Source organism: Prunus persica, chromosome G8 (assembly GCF_000346465.2).
Source record: "Prunus persica cultivar Lovell chromosome G8, Prunus_persica_NCBIv2, whole genome shotgun sequence".
In the NCBI taxonomy this organism is placed as follows: Eukaryota; Viridiplantae; Streptophyta; class Magnoliopsida; order Rosales; family Rosaceae; genus Prunus; species Prunus persica.
This window is the reverse complement of record NC_034016.1, coordinates 14,909,775-14,919,951: the sequence shown is the minus strand read 5'-3', so window position 1 is coordinate 14,919,951 and position 10,177 is coordinate 14,909,775. Positions and strand designations below refer to the sequence as shown.

Genomic DNA, 10,177 nt, shown 5'->3' with positions numbered 1-10,177 from the left:
GACTTCGCTGATAGCTAATGTTAATATTAGTGAAGTTAAGAATAGCTTATTCAATATTGGTGGTCTGAAAACCCCCGGTGTCGATGGTTTCCAGCGTGTTTCTATCAAAACCAATGGCATTTATGTGGTAATGAGATTTATGAAATGGTTGCTCAAGCGTTTAGGGAAATCAGAATCCCAACTGGTTTGAGTGCTGCACTGATAACTCTTGTGCCTAAAATTGACAACCATATATCTATGATGCACTTTAGACCTATTAGTCTCTGCTGCACTCTCTACAAGGTTATCTCTAAACTGCTTGTTACTAGATTGCGGCCTATTCTGCCTAAGCTTATCAGTCCTCACCAAGTGAGTTTTGTCCCTGGGCGGCACATCACAGACAATATCTTGATTGCTCAAGAGCTTATGTTCAAATTCAGAAATTCTAAAGGAAGAAGGGTTTTATAGCCTGGAAGATTGATCTTTCTAAAGCTTACGACAGACTGAATTGGAACTTTATCAGGACTGTTCTTAATGAGCTGGGGTTACCTGAAAGTTTGGTCCAATTAATTATGCAGTATGTCTCCTCTATCACTTATCAGATATGTGTGAATGGGGAACTCACTGAGTCTTTCACTCCAAGAAAGGGTATTAGACAGGGTGATCCCTTATCCCCTTATCTCTTTGTGCTCTGTATTGAAAAACTCTCGCATATCATTGTTGATGCTGTTGGGAAGCATAAATGGAAACCCATGAAATCTTCACAATCTGGCCCTACTGTCTCCCACTTATTTTTTGCTGATGACTTGATTCTCTTTGCGGAAGCTAGCCCTTACCAAGCTAGACTGATGAAACAGTGTCTGGAGCTCTTCTGTAAAGTCTCTGGCCAAATCGTCAATTTTAAGAAGTCAGGAATCTATTGTTCCCCCAACACTTGCAAGGGTATGGCAACTGATACTAGTCGCATTTGTGGATCACCTCTCACCGATAACTTAGGTAAATACTTGGGGATGCCGCTTTTACATTTTAAAATCACGAAAACTACTTATAGCAAGCTGGTGGATAAAGTCCATGCTAGGCTTGCATCATGGAAGAGCAAAGTTCTTTCCATTGCAGGTCGAGCAACTCTAATTCAGGCCGTCACTTCGGCTATTCCTGTCTATGCGATGGTTGCCTGGGGATTATCAAGGAAGGATGATGGCTTGTGGGCTCAGATATTTGAGAGAAAATACCTCAAGGGTTACTTCTTTTGTGAACCTAATTTGACTCCTAGGCAAAAATGCTCACCTACCTGGAAGGGGGTTATGTTTGGTGCTCAGTTGCTTCATAAAGGTCTAGTATGTAGGCTCGAAAAAGGAGATAAGGTTAAATTTTGGAAGGATAAGTGGATTGATGTTGTGCCCCTCATGAACTAGGTTGATGTTGCTCCAGAAATTGATTTGAATACTATGGTTTCTGATTTTTTTGCGCATGGTCGGTGGGATGTGGAGAAACTTAGAGGTGTGCTTCCGGAGGAGTGGTTTAGAAAGTTATTGGTTGCCCAGCTGATTTTGGAGGTTTTTTGGAGGACTGCCAGATTTGGCAACCTACTTATAATGAGATTTTTTTTCTGTTAAGTATGCTTACAATCTGATGTTTAGGGTGGCTGATTGGTCGACCCATTGGTGGAAAGTGATATGGAAACTTAAAATCCCTCCCAAGCTTCAAAACTTCTTTTGACTAACCTTTCAGGAAAAAATCTTGACTAATGAGCAACGGGCTCTTAGGCATCTAGTTTTTCTGATCCCGCTTGCAGCATTTGTGATTGGCCTACTGAATCTACTTTGCATATACTGCGTGATTGCCTAAGAGCTAAAAGAGTGTGGAAGCTGTTTGTGAACACCAGTCAAACTAACCCTTTCTTCCAAGCTGAGATGCACCCTTGGCTTTTGAAAAACCTTTGCTCCAAAAACCAATTTGCCCAGATCCCTTGGAGATTGATGTTTGTTTTCATCTGTTGGTACATTTGGAAGTGGAGGAATGATTTTATCTTTAATAATGCAGCAGACTTACCTTTTAATTCTCGTGAATTGATCATTAATGCGGGTAGAGATTGAGTTAAGGCTACTACTAATATTCATCCTAGAGTTGGTAAAATTCAAATTATGTTAGCCTGGACTCCTCTAGACATTGGGGTTCTCAAGCTAAACGTGGATGGGTCACGTAAAGGCAACACTGGAAGCATTGGTGCTGGAGGGGTGTTATCAGAGATCATGCGGGTCACTGGATTGCTGGCTATGCTGCCAACTTGGGGCAGTGGCAAATTCTTGAAGCTGAGTTATGAGGCTTATTCTCTGGCTTGAAATTAGCTGTTGAAAAAAGTTTATATGATGTTGTTGTTGAGATGGACTCAGCTACTGCTGTGATGCTTATGCATAATACTGAGATGGATAGTTGTCATCCTACTGGTGCTTTGGTTTGCAACTGCAAGGGGCTAATGAATCAAATTGGAAGGATTTGGCTTAATCATATTTATAGGGAGAGGAACTTTGTCGCTGACTGGAGTCACAATCTGGACTTGGGTTACTGGTTTTTTGATGATAGTCCTGAATGGCTGGGACCTCTGTTGCTTGATGACTCGTCGGGGGCTACTACAGCCCGATGGATAAATATAATGTAGCCTGTGTTTGTTTTTTTTCTTTTTGGGGTTTTCAGCCCCCTATTTCATCCCCCCAAAAAAAAAAACATATATATTCAAATTGAGAAGATTTTTAAAAATATTCTAATCCCTTTTGGAGTGTGTTTCTTACGTTTATTTTTTTTCGAAACCACATGTATCAGATAAATCAAGGTGTTTTCATATTTATAGCTTTTGAACTAAGAAAGTTTTAGTTTTGCCTCACGTTCACATTTTTTTTTCCTACATTAATTTGCTTGTGTTGGTATCAAACATTTAGTGGTAGTTGTCTTCACTTAGTTATCAACTAACCTTTCATTTAGTTGAAGTTGTGTCCATTTAACTGAGAATGACGATATATATATTAGGATTTAGGTTAATTTTGTGATGAGTTCGATGTTTCGTATCTTGTTGTAAAAAATTTAACATTATTATGTTATTTTCGTTCACATGATAATTTGAACTTTTTTCAATAACAGAATACTGCCTTTTATTTTGACCCCAAAAAAAGAAAGAGAATATTTTCTTTTACTTTCTTTTCTTTTTTGGTGCAAAGTACTTTTACACTGACGATAAGATCTTAAAGTAGTGGTGGAAACCCGAAATTTACAATTGAGGCTTTGGTTGCGTAGTGTCTCCTCCGAACTTCCGAGCGTATACAATCTTACATATCACAGTCCAGCGCCATGGTCCTCCATAGTTTTACAGTAGGGATTGCAGTTGCAGAGAGATAGAGAAAGAGGTGAACCAAAATCTATTATTGGGTTAGGGCCTTTCAGCGACAACGATACCTTTTGGGCGGCTTCAGGCTCTGCCATCGCCGTAGAGATTGAAAGGAGGTTTCTTGGGTAAGTAGATTTGGTTCTGACCATCAGCTAAATGATGTTTGAATTTTGAGTCTCAGCCCCAAGATATTGGGGCACATTTGGATCTGCCATTGCAAGGGCCATGTCAAGCTCAGGTCTTGCGATGCCAAATCCATGGAACCCAATAGGGTCTTACTTAGAATTGTGAAGTCTATGATGGGTTGTCAATAATATCAACATTTCTGGACTTTGATTGTTTTATTGGTTGGCCGCTGCTTTTAGCTGGGGTAACAGCCTATGTGTTCTGGTATTACCATTAAATTTTTATTTGATGAACTTGTCTGCTTTTCTGGGCATGATGAATGGTAGTGCATTAGTATTTGGAAGTAAAAACTTAGAGACAGCAACTAATCGTCGTCAAAGCTGTGTTGTGAGACTGCCGCTGTCATCTTTCCTGCAACTTACCATTATCATAAAAACGTATCCATTTTCCTCGTATTTATGAGGTTGGTATTCTCATGTTAATGTATGGTTATATGAAGTATGGTTTGCTTCCAAGTGCTGCTCATTGCAATATTGTCGGCATTATACCTACATGTAGGCTCTAAATATCAGATAGTGTGGATGTATGTTGATAAGTTTTTTAATTTTTTTGATCACGTATATATAGTTTCTTTGGAGCACATGTTATGATAATTAGGCCTGGATTTGTGTGGATCCATAAAAATTGTTAATTCTTCTGTTTCCAGCATGCTTTTGGTAGATAATTCCTTGATGAAGTTTGCCCTGTTATCAGAAGCATTGAGTTTGGTTAATTCTTCTGTTTCCAGCATGCGTCTCACTGTTCTTTGAGAACTCTAGTGCTTTTGGTGGTGGGGTTTAAGCTACACTACAGTGATGATAAAATTCATTTTTTGACAGTCCTCTATAGGATGCTGAAGTCTTTGTGGTTCCTGCACATCAAATTAATTTTGTGGTTTCTGAATTTTGGATCCTATTGAACTAGTGCAATAGTGGTTTTGACAGAATGTGATTCCACAATGTCAATGACAGCTGTAAGCCTTTATTTTTTAAATGAGAAAATACAGAAGGAGCTAGAGGGATATGTGTATAGCTGTTTTTGGACAGATTTAAGTATGTTATGCTTTGTTTAATGAATACAGTAACACGTCATTGATTGTTGATAGTGAAAATCGACAAGATGTGGGAAGTATTTTAATCAATCCAATTAAGATAGATGTGACTCAAACATGACAATATTAACTAATCAATGGTTAAAAAATTATGTGAGGAAATTTCTTTTACGGAAAATTTTGAGAAAACAAAGTAGGTAGGATATTCACATTGGAGTCCTTGGACTATTGCTATTGACTGAACCACATTCTCCTTTAGGCTATGAAATGATTCTTTTTTCATGTCTTGTTTATGTTTCTGCTGGGGTTGCCTTGTCAAGTGTTGCTTCCATTTCATTTTGCAGGCATTTTGGTTGGTTTTGATAGTGGAATCTAAATCAGAAAATGGCACATTCCTTGAGTTTGGTCTCTACAGGCCTCCATAAATTTGGATTGAGTCCTCAAAACAGAGTTTCACATGGGAAATATGGAGTTTTTACTTTGAGACCCTCGCCAGGGTTTCTTCGTGTTCGGGCTGTGCAGGAGACTGGAGGGTCTCGGAGACTAGTTGATATCATCAGAAATGTGCCAGAGCTTTCGAGGAACTATTTTCGAAGTCCATCTCGTAGGGCTCTCTTTGGGGGAATCTCTTTGTTGGGTGGCTTTTATGTTGCACAAACGATATCTCTGTCATTTGGAGCTTTAGGAGTCAACGACGTTATTGCTTCAGTCGTGTGTGTTCTCCTGACAGAGTATGTGACCAAATTTTATTACAGTCGACCAAAAGTAACATTCCCTGTTGCTCTTCTCAACAACTTCAAAATGGGATTCACTTATGGTTTGTTCATCGATGCTTTTAAGCTTGCCAGTTAATGGCATATTGTGTAACCCCTTTTGGTTTGTCTATGTAAAGTTCTCTGTTTATATTGGTATAGATTAAAAGATACATTTCCCAATTATACACACTCCACTTCTTTATTTACTTTTCCCCATATGGCAAGTTGGCTTTGATTTGAATGCTAAACTCACCTTTTGCAACTTGTCGTCATCATTGCTGTTGTATGGTTTGCCAAAAGGTGGTTTCAATTTGACACTGTTTCAGATAAGCTGGACCCTTGCTTTGTTTTTTGGTTGTCATATTGGACCCTTGTATTATTTGATTGTGATGTTTCACCAACCCTTGCTTTGTTTTATTCATGCAAGCAAGTGATTAATCATTAAAACACTTTAAAAGAGTTCTACAAAGAGTTTCAATGAAAATTCAAGCAAACTGGCTAACAAGTCCTCTATGTTTATGCATTTGTATTTAAAACTGTGAATAAATTGTACCACGTTCACCTAATTGGATTCATGCCCTACCAGACACAAGATGTGGAGGACTTGTTATCAATCACAAGGAGTTCCTATTCTCAAATGTAGATTCAAGTATATGAGTGAACCCTTGATGCAGCTTCTCAATATTCACGTCCTTTCTAAAGTTGGTCTACCTAATAAAACAAAATTGAAATTAGAATAACAATTGGAAATTGCCAGATGCAAAGTAGTTTTATTTCAATATTTCTCCAAATGGGGAGGTTAATATATATACACACGGGAATGATAGCAACATTCTCTCTCTCCTTTTTTTTGATGACATGTGTCATTTGTTTCTTAGTTAAAACAATGTCATTAATTACAAAAAAATATATTAATTATATTTTCATATATGCCCTTAGTAAAAACTAAACGTTTGTACGGGTTTTGACTCTCTCTCTCTCTCTCTCTCTCACTCTCTCGTTCCCCCTCTTCCTCTCTCCCTCTTCCTCTCTCTTTCTTCTGCTCGCCCATTCTTCCCAGGAAATTTGGCCCCGACCCTACCCGTCTTCACTCATCCACTCTCATCCAACAGTTACCCACCTCTAGCAGCCCAATCACAACTCATTCTTGCTAAGAGCAAGCCCAGCGCAGGACCCAACCCGGGGGAAATGGCCCCTAGGCGAGCCCGGAGGCGCTCCAGCGCAGCCAAAGCAGCCCGAGCAAGCTGCGGGTCCCACGACCCCGGGCAGGCCCAAGGGCGAAAATCGACTGGGCTCGAGCCCGAGTTAGGTGACGTCAGCGCTGACGTCACCACACGCAAGCTCCAACGGTAACCTGCCACGTGTCAACACCGAGTGGCTCCGATTGGTTTTTTTCCAGAAATCCTACGGTTCTCATTTTTTTGGCCAAAATTTTTTAAAAAAAATCCTAAAAAATCCGAAAAAATTCTGAAATTTTTTTAAAAAAAATACCAAAAAAGTATGTATTTTTTCCCTATAAATACCTAACCATTTTATCTACTTTCAACACCAAATCTTCATACAATTTCTTCTCCATACAATATTTTCTACTCTCCACTCACATTATTCATTTTCCACACCAATTCTCCATACAAACTCATCTCCTTCCAATATTTTTTACTCTCTACTCATATTTTCCACTTTCCACACCAATTCCATACAAACTCTTCTCCTTCCAATATTTTTTACTATCCACTCACATTTTTGTACTACTTTCCATTTGTAGAAAATAAACAAATGGCATCTTCTGTCGAAATCGGAGGCTCGTGGTCAACCCAGGAAGATATTGCGTTGTGCGAGTCTTGGGTGAACGTTAGTCATGACCCTATCACGGGCAATGAGATGAAGTTCCATCATATGTGGAGCAAAATTCATGGAGAATTTTGTCAAAGATCGGGTTCCATTCGGACCGAAATGGCTTTGTCTAGTAGATGGAAACTTCTAAACAAAGAGTTAGGGAAATGGAGAAATACCTTGACAAAAGCAAGGGAGAACATTCGGAGCGGTCAAAATCTTTCCGATGAGGTAAAATATTTTTAATTGCCATTTTAATCAATTTAATGTAACTTTTTTTTATTGCATATTCTATTTATTTTTGTTGCACAATGTTTATTTTATTTTTGCATTTCCTAATTGGCTTTATTTATTTACATAATCAATTTTATTCTTGCATTTCAAAATAGTTTATAATTTCATGCATAATCTTTATTTTTGTTTTTGCATTTTCAATTTGTCTATATTTATTTACATAATCAATTTTATTCTTGCATTTCAAAATAGTTTATAATTTCTTGCATTGTATATTTTTTTAATGCACTTTCAATTATTTATTTTGAATAGATCATACAAGCACAAATGTGGTTAGGTGCCACGGGGCAAGGGAAAAAAAGTTTTGTGCATTTCCAATGTTGGGAAATTGTCAAGGATTGTTCCAGATTCAAAATTATTCCTACCGCACCTCCGGTTGTGTTGCATGAGACGCCGCTCCACGAATCGCCATTGGACTCCCCAATGGAAACGGAGTCACCACTCCCACGTCCGCCGAGACCTATTGGGAGAAAGGCGGCAAAGGCCAAGAGAGGGGCCACTTCGAACATTGATTGTGTTCAAATATTCGAGCAAATAGCTAAGAACAACTCTCTAAGATATGAGAGAGACTTGAAGAGAGATGAAGCGGACAAGACACGATTGGAAGCTTTGCAATTGAAAAGCAACATGCAAAAGAAAAAGACGACGATGAGAGAGAGATGAAAATCATGGCCATGGATACGAGCCATATGTCTCCTGAAACAAAGGCCTATTGGAAGCATAAACGAAGGGATGTGATGAGAAGAAAACTTTTCTATGACGACGGACCTAGCAATACGGATTGGCTAAATGATGAAAACCATTAGATTGTATTGTTGTATTTTTTTATAATTGTTATATTTTTTTTAAATTGTTGTATTATCCTTTAATTTGTTGTATTGTTTCTTTTTTATTCAATCAAAAAAGCATTCTATAATTGGACTATTTATTAAAAACATTTGAGCATTCCTCACAAAGATTAATTAAAAACAAACCTTCATTTATTGCAAACAACACACAAAACAAACCATACATAAAAGCATAATAATAAAAAAGACCTCGCAATAATTCCACAAAACACCACACATAAAAACAAAGCATAATTCCAAACAAAGCACGAATCTAGCCTTCATCCATTGTGATTGCATTTCATCTGCCACAAGTGCTCGATCAAGTCAACTTGACGTCTTTCGTGAACATATGAAGATTGCATTTCTTGATAACAATCAATCATGGGGTTGTTGAATCGACCATCCCGAAGTAACGGTTCGGGCTCCATTGGTAGTCCATTTGGTCCCATCGGCCTTTTATATATTCTTGTCAACGCCGTGTTCATAGGATCGGGTTCAAACACCTCTGGAGCATCGTAGTCATACTCATCCTCCACAATCATGTTGTGGAGGATGATGCAAGTCATCATAATACTCCGCAGCACCTCCTCATCTAGCATCCGAGCAGCACCCCTAATAATTGCCCAACGAGCTTGCAAGATACCGAAACACCTTTTCACGTCTTTCCTGTAGCCTTCTTGAAAGGCATCAAAGCTTCTTTCCTTCTCGGATCGGGGATTTGGAATTGTTTTCACGAATGTCGTCCACCTAGGATAAATTCCGTCGGCAAGGTAGTACGCACCAGAGTATACGGTATTGTTGATTTGGTATGTGACCTGGGGGGAATGACCTCGCAATACCTCGTCGAACACCGGGGATTGACCAAGGACATTGAGGTCATTCTGAGATCCGGCAACCCCGAAAAAGGCATGCCAAACCCAAGTGTCAAATGAAGCTACGACCTCCAAAATGATACTTTTTTGGCCCTTCCGATTCTCATACTCTCCTTGCCACGCAGTAGGACAATTCTTCCACTGCCAATGCATGCAATCGATGCTTTCGATCATTCCTGGGAAACCTCGAGCCTCGCCTTTTTGTAGAAGCCTTTGCAGGTCCCTCGGAGCGGGTTTGCGAAGGTACTCCCTCGTGTACAAATTTTCCACTGCATCACAGAATCTCACCAAGCACTCTAGGATAGTAGATTTTCCCATCCTTGCAATCTCATCCACCTGCTCTGCAGATGCCCCATAAGCAAGCATCCGCAAAGCAGCTGTAAGTTTTTGCTCCGGGATAAGACCCAAAACTCCAACAGCATCATGCTTTTGAATGAAGTATGTGTCGTAATTACAAATATCATGCATGATTTTTTGGAACAAATGTGGCTACATTCTATATCTCTCTCGAAACTTAGAAACTGGATATAACGAATTTGGGATAAAGTAATCCTCCAAGAGATTCTTACCTCGAGACTCTCTGCGTCTGTCAATATTCTGGGCACGACGACGATGGTGTTGGCTTGATTGATTCATCATACACACCGCCGCTGCTACAAGCATTTCTTCCTCTTCTTCATCGGCGTCCCGATCTTCTTCCTCACGTCTACGCCGGATTTCTTCCCATTCTTTCTATTGCCTCTCCAACACCCTCCTGAAGTTTGACATTGAGAGTATAATGTGTTTTGTAAAATCTGAGAAATGAAGAAATATATAAGGGATGGTGTGAGAGGAGTGGTGTTGATGGTGTAGTTTTATAGAGGGATTCAGAAGATAGAGATGACACGTGGCACAATTTTAGAGGGTGAAAATCTTATCTGAAATCTGAGATCACTATTTGTAAAAAAATATCTGAAAATCTTATCAGACATGGGACACATGGCACAATTTTAGAGGGTGAAGATCTTATCTGAAATATG

The 10,177-nt window shown here is 39.2% G+C and overlaps 1 protein-coding gene across 2 annotated transcripts; it reads left to right on the top strand.

Moving 5' to 3' along the window:
• LOC18767706 (ycf20-like protein) lies at nt 3,200-5,577 on the top strand. Of its 2 annotated transcripts, XM_020553816.1 has the most exons (3): nt 3,206-3,483; nt 3,811-3,947; nt 4,919-5,577. In XM_020553816.1, exon 3 carries the CDS (start codon nt 4,959-4,961, stop codon nt 5,424-5,426), a length of 468 nt encoding a protein of 155 aa, XP_020409405.1. In that variant the 5' UTR covers nt 3,206-3,483; nt 3,811-3,947; nt 4,919-4,958; the 3' UTR covers nt 5,427-5,577. The 2 variants fall into 2 exon arrangements, with proteins under 2 accessions (XP_020409404.1, XP_020409405.1); XM_020553815.1 differs by lacking the exon at nt 3,811-3,947 and having other exon boundaries at nt 3,200-3,483.